General features: G+C 39.8%; 1 protein-coding gene across 1 annotated transcript in view; it reads left to right on the top strand.

The window, feature by feature from the left end:
* Positions 1-11,182: 11,182 nt before the first annotated feature.
* Positions 11,183-13,259, top strand: part of pdhx (pyruvate dehydrogenase complex component X) — a 47,838-nt gene continuing 45,761 nt past the window's right edge. The window contains exon 1 of the mRNA XM_036535670.1: positions 11,183-11,349. Within this exon, the coding sequence (XP_036391563.1) occupies positions 11,214-11,349 (136 nt within the window). The 5' untranslated portion in view covers positions 11,183-11,213. The remainder of the gene's footprint in view (positions 11,350-13,259) is intronic.

The following is a 13,259-nucleotide window of genomic DNA, read 5'->3' as shown; positions in this document are numbered from 1 at the left end:
TACACATACTAAAATACACGGAAGAGCTTATGGATGAATGTTTGTGAAGTAAAATTATGATGTGTATGTAAACTCTGCTTTTCCAATAAAAACATTAATTAATAAATAAATTACCAAAAAAAAAAAATCATGTCCTGTTATAAGGAGGTTCTTGAGAAATTCTACTGTAGTGTTTTGTTCCCATTACAGTATCAGGCACCGGAATTTGGTTGAGTGCTGAATGAATGAGAAAGGCTGTCTAAGTTTGACAGTTTTATTGCTAAATAAAAAAAATAAATGGCAAACCATTCCAAAATCCTCTCACAACCTACTTGAACTGCTTTGCAAACCCCTGAACAGTTGCACTTGCAGCTGTTGCTCATGGCTTGAATGAGTAAATCATTATTACATCTTGATTTACAACTACTACTTTAAGTGCCTAACTTAAAATGTTCATTAAATAAGTGGTCTTTTCTATTTGTCCCTCATACAACATCTCCCATCATGAGGCCCTGAAGAATTTTATGTTTGGCAATCAGCATAACAAAATTTTTAGTTGACTTTTAGAAGTGTTTGTGAGATACATAAGTATTACTGAGGGAAATGTGTGTGTGTGTGTGTGTGTGTGTGTGTGTAAAATCTCTAAGGATACTTACATTTGTGTTTTTTTATCCAATGTTTGCTTTTTGTAAGTTGGAGCGGTCGAAAAGATGACTTAAAACTAACAAATTGAACTGAGGAGTGAATAAAGGGTAAAACTAAATTTTAAATGCATAGCTCTTACTAAAAGCCTGTTCTGGCCTTCCTAGGAAAGTATCAACTGAAAACTAGAAGTAATAACTAAAAAATGTGTGTGTGTATATATATATATATATATATATATATATATACTCTCCTACTTTCCAGTTCCACCCGCATAGCAGCTACAACAACAAAATGGGGGTGGAGCACGAAAAATATGAAGTGGGTGTTAAACTCATAGTCCCCTCAGGCATGGGAGCCCCAGGCTGATCTGAAGTCAGTGCAGTGTTTGCTGTTGTTGCTGAGCACACTCCATATGAAAGGAATGGACGTTGAATGAAAGATTGTATAGCTGCAAATACCCTTGTCTGAACAGACCGCTGGACAACGGACTTCCCCACTGAACCCCCTACCCCAGTGAGAGAAAGGAGGAGGTTGAGGCCTTCCAGCTTCATTGAGATGGAAACATTGTGAAGGCATTGACCATACTCTCATTACAGACTGTACATGCACAACAAAAGCTGATGTGGCAGTTTTGATACTGGGAGAACGTGTAACACATGAATGTGCCATGAAATATCTGTAAATTCTTTGCTGTGAGTGAATGGTGAAGTGTCTGAGAAGTGGTTCAACAATATAGATAAACTGAAGGACCAATAGCTGGTGAACTGTCTCCTTCCTTTCTCTTGCTGTGAAAAAGAAACGCCCACAGACCGCCTCTCAGCCCCAGAGGTTTTGCAGAAACATCAGCCAACCGGCTGAGCGAGAACTCTTCCCAGGAAGGTTTGCCTTGGCACGGGCAGCCACAGGTGGCCATGGGCAGACATGCGGCAGAACCGGTTGTAAAGGATCTCGCAGAGCCGCCGTTCATCCACACAAGGTGCACACGGGACTGGGTAGCTGGCTCAGCGCATCGCAGACAGCGGTATTTCACTGCGACACCTTAAAGTGTAAGACGATCTGCTTTCTAAGATGATGGAAGAAAGATAACCATGCACGCACAAAACATAATCCATATGATAAAGAAAGAAACCATTGTTCACAGATATGTGTGTGTGTGTGTGTGTGTGTGTGTGTGTTGGGGGGCAGCATTCTGTGCACATCAGTATCATGGAGCTTAACCTCTGTAAATTGTCCAAGCACCTGTTGTGGTAATTGGTTTCCTAGACTGTTGAGACATGGATGGCAGTTCATCTTTCCCACTTTGTGGTTTTTTCCATGACTTTGATAGGATCATGGGAGAAATGTATTTTATTCACTGCTCATGTTCAGCGTGACTGATGTCATTTGGCAAATAACACCAAAAGCCAACAGAAGAACATTTGATCAATTAGAAGACCTGGAGGAGCAGGCTGTAACTCAATCAAAACCACCAAGATATAAAAAAGGAAAATGTAATTTAAAAAATTCTCATCTGTACCCAATCATATCAGTCTTCATCCCATCATCCCTCTAAGGATGAGACTTATGGTCCTAACGCCTGCTTTACATTAATGAGGGCAGGAAAAGGTCTGGTCTTTTTTACAAGAAAGCGATAGCTTCTGTCCGTGGAATCTGTGTGCCTCTCCAGCTTTACAATTCCCACCATTTATTTTGGAGTAGGTACAACATGTAGACAATACTTTTCATCTAATAATGAGTAGCAAGACAACAACTGTTGATGAGTGAAAATCAGTTGTTCAGAAAATAAAAGCTGTTTCATCGGTTAACAAAACAATTTTCTCTGAAAAACACTATTGGTTGGGCTTTGGAATAGCTCAGTGGTTAAAATGCTTGCATTGAGCACAAGCTAAGTCCTATGGCCTGGGTTCAATCCAAGCCTTCTCATCCACCAACAATGACCAGAAGCACACGACGGTGGAGCAAACAGGTTTCATTGCACCAGTGATAGGAGTGGGCATGTCATCAGGGGGTGCTCATCACGCTTGCCTGTGCGGTTTGGTAGATGCCTCACTCAAATGTTGTCAGGACATTAGTGCTGTAGAGTAACAAATATGAAAGAGGTCCACACCTCCATGAGAGAGATCTGAAACTTAGTTCTCATCACACAGCTCACTCTAATAACCAATGTCATTACCAGCTGAAGTGAAGGTAGGATGCCTCTAGCTCCATAGATAATGATGCTAGATAGCCAAGTCTCAAGGAGTGATGTCACTACTAAAACTGCTACCTGTTACCTCCTGCCTTATGTAGGATCCACAAGCTACTACTGCCACATAGGGGCCTACTCTATTGTAATGCACTGAATGACTTGTAGTGTGAACATAGCCATTAGCTACATGCCAGCATATCAGAGGGTTGTACTCACCCTCCTTCAGTGTCCCTGTGCGAGTGCAGAGGTTATTGCAGTAATATGAGTCTAGCATACAACATACAATTGTTGATGCCAAAGGAGTCTAAAGGAGAAAAAAGCTTTAAAAATATTATGTGTTTTCCTGACAGAAACATTGCTATTCATATTTCAGTGAATTGGTCCAGTTTGTTCCTTTACTTTACACATGTCTATTAATGAGCACAAAATTTTAGCGATAACAACAGGGCTTGGTGCCAGAGTGAAATGGTCACATCCTCTAAGGTTACATTATGAAATTGCAATGATGGGATATCAGCAAAAGCCATCATTAGGACTGCTAAGTTAACTTCCCTTCACAACCCTTCACAACACTCCTTTCTAGTGCAGGGGTGCTGACGCAAGTTGAGTGTAATCATCCAATACACTCAGCCACAGGCCAGGGGCTATTTTTCACACTGCAAGTCCCATGGTGTACTATGGGACTTGCAGTGAATGGGGGACATGATAATGTCCCCCATGATGACATGATAATGATGGCTGATGGCACAGTTGGGATGGAACCCTGGCCTTGGAAGCTCAGCCTGCACTCAGACCAAGCACTTGAGGGCCCATCTTTGTTAGCTGCAGAAGCAATGTGGTGTAGTGGTAAAAAGCAGGACTTGTTGCCAAAAGGTTGCTTGTTCAATTCCCTGCTGGGCCACTGCTGCTGTACCCTTGGGCAAGGTACTTAACTCACAATTACCCCAGTAAATATTCAGTTTTATGAATGGATAAAATTGTAACCTATGTAGGTTGTTCTGGGTAAGAGCAGCTGCAAAATGACAATAATGTAATGCAACATAATCATTATGCTGGACAGAAATATTCCACAGGGAATTCAACTAATGTATATGATCTCATGAGACAGAGATCTATTCAACTGTTTTTGTTCACACAAGGGTATTTTCTTCACTGATCATTTTTATCACTTGTATTTTATTATAACATTCAAGGTCAAAGACTGGTTCAATATGCACTCCTCTTTGCAGATATGATTTTGCTGTATAAAACAGGGACTTCTCTGTTGCTTGGCTAAGAATTCCATAAACTTCAAATGCAAACAACTCTAAACTTCAATGGGACAGGAGTGTTTGTTACTGCATGACCAATGATATGCTTTGCTACCCATGACTCAGTGAAAAACTGCTATCATTGGCCATGGGACCATATTTCCTGTGTAACAGATGTGCCAAGGTACTGTTTTTTGATGGCTTTGAAAAGTAGCTTTATTGAAATACAGCATCTGATTAATCTGTAACGATTTGTTGCACTTTGATTGCATTGAACCTGTCCTTTAAATGACTTGGAAGTTTTCAGTGAATTCTGGCCCAGTATACCAGTACCATCCTGAATAGTGAGGAACAGAACAGAATGATTCTGGGATAGTCCCAGTCATACTGGCATTCTGTGATGCTTACTGGAATGAGCTTTCACTATGTTACATAGCTGGTACATCCACGTCCATTTGAAAAATCTGACATGCAAATTAGAGTCCCTGAGGCCAAATCTCAGTTCTTTTAAGCTTTTTTATAGTACAATATCGCTGCTATATGTCCTGCAGATTTGAAACTCCTTTTGATAGTGTTCAGTTTGGAGCATGTTTGTTGAAGGCTGGGATCTGAACGATTTGGTTAGCTAAATTACATCTCCATGTACGCCCCTGACAAACAGTTCAGTGGCTCCACATCTGATGTCCCAATCAGGAGATAAGGACCTGATTTGAATATGATGTGCACTTAATGCAGGAGATATGACTTTTGCCATCGTTAAAAAAGAGGAGACATTAACTCAAACGGACACTGCTTCAGGAAGAGATTTTAGATAAGGTCTAGCAGGGAGACAATGTATTGGCACACTGTTTGACACCCAATGCCAACTCAGACAACCCATTGTTCACGTGGCAGATACTGAATCACAGCTCTAAAATAATAGCTCTTATCATTTCACCTCACAATGAAAGGTCCCTTTGTGGTATCCAGTGTCAGCCATTGATCAGACAGATTTGACATCGTCTGTTATGCAGACAACTGCGGGGATATGTGGCACTCCACACCAGTGCACCTGCTCCAAACCACCCTCCTCCACTATAACACCCTGTTTTAAAATAACTCAATAAAGGACTTGTGGCTCTATCTGTGAGCTCTCCCATCTCCTTATAGTTTGACCCCCATGCTTACATTTAACAGCACAGTTTTGGAGACCTACATACATTTTACACTCCTGTCAATTTCCACCCGCTTTATTGCCTCTCCCATCTTGAATGTTGTGAACCTTCACCAGAGTGAGATATACAGATCGTCCTAATCCACTTTGCAAAAGGGCACTGGCACTGTGTCTAAGAAGCAAGCAGTCTGAAAAAACAGGAGGTTTGACTCCAACTACTTCAAGTTCATAAAATTGCACCCCCCACCACTTCCCAAATCCCCACAACTGAAAAAAGGTCCTGTTTATATTCACTGAGACTGAACACCAGACTGGTTGTATCGTATGATCAGCCTGGCTGACAGAAAAAAAGGCATGTGAAAAAGTTTGTGTATGAGGAAAACAACACTGCATGACCAGTAAGCCTCATGTTACTGAGATCCAAAGCAACACGATCATTCAGTTGTTGTTGTCAAGATGTGAACAGAAAAAGGGGGAGATGGCAGAGTATGGTTAGAGTTAGTGTTAAGGTTAGGGTCATTAACATGTTTCTAGATTCATTCTCTTATTTAGTGATCCTACTGAGGGGTCACAACATGTATGTGGACAAACACAAACTGTGTTATGCAGCCTCCACAGATAGTCACACAACTAAAAGTAATAACTTCACTGAATAGTGTAAACAACTTAGATAGATGACAACTTACAAAATGCAAAAACTTCTGACCCTATGTTACAATACATTTTCATGTAAAGTGAGTCACAGAAACTATAGCCACTGAGTGAGTTCTTGGCTTGGCAAGTTTGGGAGCCCCTGCTCTAGTGGTTACTGCTGCCACCTACAGCTCAGTGTGAGGGAAAGAGCCAAACTGTCAACTGAAAGGCTGTTACAATTTTTTGCAATGGCTAAGACACAAAAAATGGTACTTGGCACAATTATTGAAACCACTAACTCATGTAGCCTATCTATTGACCAGGTATGCTAAACCATAAGCACATTGTCTGCTTTACACTAAGTTTGAAATTCTAAAACACACTTTTTGCAAATAACTAAACACGGTTATCTACATTAGACACATCATTCAAAACTAATGTGTGTGTTGTTTGCTAAACACTGCCAGTGAAATACCACACTCATTTATCAGTTACCTGCGCCCAGAATGCACAGGAAAAAGGAGGAGGAGGAAGAGGTGTTCGAGTAAGAGGAGGGCCAGGACTAGGAAGAGAGGTAAGACAAGGAAGAGGAGGAGGACGAGGAGAAGGAGGACAAGGAAGAGGAGGAGGAAGAGGACACAGAGGACAAGGAGTAGCGAAAGGACAAGTCAGAAGAAGTAGGAGAACTGTCACAGTGAGATCCGGGCCACTTTGGTTGACCATGTAATCAACTATGGGTTGAGTCTACAGGAGGCTGGTCAGAGGGTTCAGCCTAATTTGAGCCACTACAATGTAGCAGGTGTCATCCGGAAATTTCAAAATGAGAACAGGTAAGAAATCCTACCCTCTATATGATCTTACAGTATTTCATAAGAAGGAGATCTTAGACCCTAAATATCCACATTCTGTTTTTGCAGAATTGCAAGGCGACCCCCCACAGGAGGAAGAAATCACCTGTTGACACAAGAACAGGAACAACACATCATAAACATGGTCATTGCAAACAACATCATACTTTTGCGACAACTGCAACACTACATCATCACTGACAACACAACATTCAGCATATAAACAGCATAAGTCTATCCACACTGGGCCATCTACTGAAGCAGCATCAACTTCAGATGAAACAGCTGTACAGAGTGCCATTTGAAAGAAACTCTGAAAGAGTGAAACAACTGTGCTTTAAATATGTACAAGTAAGTTACATTTTACTGTATTAGCCTGTTACAATATTGGTACTGTATTCAAGTTTACTGTATTACTGTGCTACACAATATGGACTGATATCTGTATCCTTTCTGTCATACAATATGCTTTTTCCTGACTGTTTCAGAGAGTCATGGAGCGAGATGCTGCTGCAGACCAGTATGTTTATACACACACACACATATATATATATATATATATATATATATATATATATATATATATATATATATATATATAAAAATAGATAGATGAGGTTGGCTTCAATCTAGCCAAAAAAAGACGCCAGGGAAGAAACATCATCGGGCAGCGTGTCCATGTTACTGGGCAGCGTGGTGACAATTGTGTGTACTGCAATTGTCCTGAATGGTGTCTTTCACCACCATGCCACTCTCAGCCCATATAACACAGCTCATATTAGCATATTCCTTGACACCCTGCATGACATCCTCATTCCCAATGACCAGAGGAATGTGCCAGGGTACTCCAGGTTTGTTGTCATATGGGACAACGTAAGTTTCCACCGGGCTGCTGTAGTCCATAATTGGTTCGACAATCACCCACAATTTCAAGTTCTCCACCTTCCACCTTACTGTCCTTCCCTGAACCCTATTGAGGAGTTCTTTTCGGTGTGGCATTGGAAGGTATATGACCGCCAACCCCACCAACGCACAACTCTCTTCCAGGTGATGGAAGAGGCCTGTGGCAACACTGATGTGGAGGCATGCCAGGGCTGGATACACCACTTAAGATGGTACTTCCCTGCTGTTTGGCCAGAGAGGACATCACTTGTGATGAGGTGCTGTGGCCAGATGCACATCGAAGACAGGATGAACTGTAATTGCAATATACTGTATTTTGTTTACAATACAGTACCTATGTTCATGTCATCTTCAGTTAAGGTAATTGTGTCTGACACTGTTATGAGTATATGAGTATTGAGAATAAATAAATTTGTTTGTTTCCCCATTGCATTTGTGTTCATAGTCTATCTTTACAGCATGCTACTAATGAAAATGCCAAAGACTCTAGATAATAGCTTTATACTTAACACATCAGTGTGCAGTTGGCATGTGGAAAGAGCTACTTATCTGGTGTTTGTGTGTAAAGTTGTGATGCAAAAATACCATTTTTATAAGAGTTTACATGGTTTTGAATGAAATGTTTGCTTTTGCAAGAGATGTAAGATATTTCTTATTTTGTGTGTATGTTTTTGGTTTTTGTGTGTAGAGTTTCGACAAAGAGGGCCCTAGTTTCAGAAATTGTGTTCTAGCAATAGTAAAAAACTGTAATGGTTGATAGGGTGAAGGAGCACATCTAAAACACAAACCAACATGAAAATGATGGAAAACCCTCTTCATTGAAAAAACAGACTGTGTATTAGACTTATTACTTATATATTGTATTAACTTGTGCTTTCAGTATTCTGGAGCTGTGCACATCTGCCATAATGGACTAGCATTCTCCCTCAGAGCTCATCTTGGCCTGAATATCTTTTCTGAAATGTAACAGGGGTGTGGTGCCTATGCTAAGTCATACCTTTCCAGTTATTATTTACAGCTGCTTCCCGATGGACCAGCACTGGTGTTTTCCCTGCTGTTTACATCCCACACATTCATGCAAATTTGAGCCGCTGTCTTCCTTGTTCATGGAGCTTGGGGGAAAATATGTTTGAATTGTTGAATGAGGCAGAATTATCATACTCACTGAGTAGTTTCTCCAACACATAATAAATGACCTTCTCTGAAATGATTACGTAACTGAGCGAGTTATTAAATAAACATATACTGGTAACATATACTGTCCTCCTGAGTGCAGCCACTCAGCATGAGTTCACTGACGTTCAAAGATCAAACAGATAAGGCTTGAAATGTAATATGTAATGCTGTGCCTCAAACATTTCTGAGAATTCCGTATGCCATAGCATGCATGCAAAGTTGCTTTTTTTCATTCCCTTCTGCACTGCAGACATTCCAGTTTTTCCACTTATCCTCATGGTCCCACTTCCAAAGAAAAAGCATTCAGCCCTAGGTGTAAATCTCTACTATAGGGCATGGTGCAGAGGGATTGCTTCATCTTCGGATGAGTCAGACAGATGATCTCAAAATCTCGCTTACTTTCTTTTAGTTCAGATAGATAGGATCGGCATTAGAATAATGAAGATAATCAAGACCAACACGCATTCCATCATTAATGGGTGGCACTATGGTGTAGCAGTCAAGTATCTTTGCTTGTAACCAGAGGATCATGGGTTCACATCCTGGGCCTGGTGTCCTTGAGCAAAGCATTTAACATGAATTCCTTCAGTAATAATCTGGCTGTGTGAATGGCTAATGTCAAACATGTAACATACACTATGCATCCTTGAGGAATGTGTCAGAACCAACAAACAAATAGAATAAAATAAAGAAATCTTTAAAATTGAATTATCTTGATTCCCACTGCTCAGTGGGATGCTAGATAGACCTGTGTCTTAACTTCATTTATAAACTATAAAACTGAAAAGTCTTGCCAAAAATGTATCCTCACATCCAGCTACAAACTCATCCATTACTGTTTAATTTTGCCACAAAGTAATGCACTGGCAATGTAAACAGATGCACATGAACTGATAGAAATTCTTGATGGATGCAGAACACAAAGAAAGCCACACTTTACATGCCTTCTGGATTATTATGAACCACAGTCCTTTGGTAGTAACAAAGTGTAAGCAGACTCTGAACTGGTGGTGGGTCGATCCTGAGATACAAGATCAAGGTCGAATAATAAAGGGTTAAACTTGGTAACCAGCCAGCTACACAAGCTTCACCTGCTTTTATTATAACACATTAGCTTGATGGATAAATCCATCTACATATCCACTTTTTCTGTTCAGATAATAATATGATTTTTTTACCATAAAAAAATAACAACAGTGAAAGAACAGTTGTGCTAGTATCATAAAAGATAACATCAGCACCAGAAAACTGCATGGTAGTAGTATTACCACATATACAAAGACATAGGCCTACTTCAGGAAGGGTCAAAAGAAAGAACATTAAATATATTACCAAAAAAAAAAAAAAAACATCAGGGGTCTGCGGGTAGGTGTAATATATATTTCAGTGGTAAATAATTTAAGCGTTTCCAGAGCTGTTGTTTTCTGGACCCTACGGTTGTCATGTACTGTTCCACTTATTCACAGAAAATAAACCCTTAAAGCTAAGGATCAGCAAATTTACATTCGTAAATTGAGTGAATTAAAAGAAAAAGGTCTGTTTAATGCGCATACAGTCCATGACACAAACAGTATTTTTAACAGGCAACATGCAAGCATCCACTTTGATCTTATTATGAAAGAAAGGTGTCACATCCTTCCAAAACCTCACAGCACACACTGGGCGCAACAAAGATTGCTAACATTTTCACTGGGATGGGAACAATCACACGGTATCAACAGAACAGTCTTACGGGAAATGACATGGCTAAATAAAAAGGGTTCAAAATCAGCACATGCGCATTGTAGCCCTACTTTTTAAAAGTCATTTTACCTTTAAAAAAGGTGTCCCTCGGATTATTTCTTATCGACCCAGTCATAATTCATGGATGCTTCCAATTCAAGCCCCCCTGTGAAGGCGGGCTTCCATTTTTCCACCAAAAATGTTTGGTTTTACTTGTTTAATTTTTAACTCGTTAAACGTGTGTCTTAGGATTTGTCTTTCCAAACGACAACTTTCAACTGAGCTCTTGTCTATCAATTGCACCCAAACGAGGTCATTGTTAAATTGTTAATTGTCATTGTCTAATTGTGTGTACGTACATGTTTAATTTATAATTAGTTCGTGAGAATAGTTCGGCGAAAACATCAGTCTCTTCACACACCTTTATGAACCACATCACCCGAGGTGCTATTTCGTGATGAAGACGTCATATTGACATCAGTTCAGCGACAGAAAATGTAGGTCCCTCAGGACCCTTCATGTTTCCAAATTTGACTTACTGCCTGTGCAAATGATCACTTTTAGAAAAGTGAATATGTCACCTTATATTTTACGATCTTACGTGGATTTAATTATACTCACCTGCTAGAGCAAGAAAACACTAACAGCTCAACCGAAAACACTATATACCATACCGGCAACTTCTAGGACACTTTTCACCGACGGAGGACACCAAGATGGCGGCCTCCTTACGGTTGGGACGTCAAGGGATTTTAATCGGGTTAAGATTGGGTATAATTAAAAAATGTTCGTGGACACCACAGTCGGGTTGTGGACATTTGAGGCACTTTTTTCAGACCCCAGCCTTCCTTGGTAAGCGGCCACCTATGTAGTTTGTATCCCCTCGTGAAATATCTGGCAAGTTAGCTCGCTAGCTTACTAGCTAACCTTTGGCAAAGTTCCTAGCTAGACAGTTATTTTGCGAAATAGCTGTAATTCAGGATTTTGCTGTTCGCTACCTGTCTAAACGCAAATCCATATCGTCTAGCTGACTAGTAAGCAGCTGCTCGCATTTCATTGCCAGCACTACTCGTGAATTTTCCCCGTGTGGGCACAAACTGAAAACATCTGTATGACCCGTTAGCCACTTAGGTAGGTCACGTATCAACTTGGAATTGGCGTTTACGCTGAAATCCAGAATGCGTTAATTTACTGCCTACAAATGCATACGTGGAAATTGTCAATGTGAACAGCAGAACATTTAAACATTAAACAACGTTATTAAGACATACCTACACGCGTAACGTGCGCAACCATTAGTCAGTAATAAGAAGCTGATATTTTTCCATTATAGTAAGATAGCGAAAAATTACTGAAATGGCTAACGTTAGCTACTTTAAGTAACATAATGAAATGCGCCTGCCATGTGTGCCTGACACTGTTAGTTGATATCATGTTTGTAAAGTCATTTCACTTAACTTATCTAATTTTCTAGGTTGTGTCGAATTTGAACTAGCTGATCAGCTGCTAGGTACCTAGCTAGCTGAAAGTTGAAATGCCATTATTCTTTCCAGTCTTTAGCGACGTATGAAATATGTTACGAATCGTTTATGCCAGTAGCTACGTGTTTTTAATTAGCTAGAAAACTGGCTGGTTAAGTTTCTAGCTATCAAACGTCGACAGTAAGCTTAAGGCTAACAATCAAAAAAAAAATCTTGTGCTAGGTGGATAGAAATGTCCACGGTCTGTAAATAACTAGATTATGAAGCTTTTTATTGGACAGTTGTACATAGTATGGCGCTAGTCTTGTAATTACGTCCTGTCTCGTGTTCCAGACGTCATCAGTTTCATCGGTGGTAAAGGTGAGAAACTTTGGTTATGGCAGCACCTTAGTCAACACAAATTTTACAGGGGCATTGAAGACCAACACACTTAGTGAAAGTGATGTTCCTCCTTTAGGATGAGGTCGAAAAAAATAAGATGACCAACATAATCATTAAATTAGGATATCCTTTAAGTCAGGGCTCTGAAGTAATCACTCTTGTCCAATTTTGTTGATGTTACAACTATGCATATCTCTATCTGTCTCTCTAGTTATCTGTTAATGTTTTAATAAAGCTGTGTTTTCACTTCTGAATGCCGTATTAAACGGGACTGTTTTTGAATTCTGACCACACTCTCGTTTCTGTTTCAAGAAAGAGGAAAGAGGTAAGATTTATAAAGTCCGTGCAGAAATTAAATCTGAAAATGAGTGAATTGAATGAATTCCAAGCTTTACAAAAATATTTTAAGTTTCCAGATTTGATCATCTGTTGAGCCCAGGTTCAAACTCCACTAACCCAGTGGTCAGACTTTAGAAAAATGGTCACCATTTGTACCGTCAGCCTTAGGGATTATAGGTCAATGAAATCAGAATGGCTTTGAATCCAGCCAACTTTGGCCAGACAATATATGACAAGATTCCTTTCTGATGTAAACAAACAACAGAACAGGCACAACAGAACCCATAATATCAAGAGTACATATAGCCCAAGGTTTTGCTAAAGGCTTACTGATTCCCATCATTCATTTTATTTTTCATTTATTGTAGTCAGTTCATTCTTTGTACTGTTTGGATCTGCTGCTATTCAAAACATTAAATGTGACAGTATCATATAGCAAGTAGTTGTCTTGTTAGCAACATCCCACATTGTGGTTATTTGAATCATCAAAGAAAATTAAAAGAAATTCAAATTACTTGGCATAGCTTATTATCTTGCATGCTGTGTTTCAGCTATGCCTAG

Source organism: Megalops cyprinoides, chromosome 8, assembly GCF_013368585.1.
Source record: "Megalops cyprinoides isolate fMegCyp1 chromosome 8, fMegCyp1.pri, whole genome shotgun sequence".
NCBI lineage: Eukaryota > Metazoa > Chordata > Actinopteri > Elopiformes > Megalopidae > Megalops > Megalops cyprinoides.
Note: the sequence above shows the minus strand (reverse complement) of the source record. Positions and strands in the feature narration are given on the sequence as shown.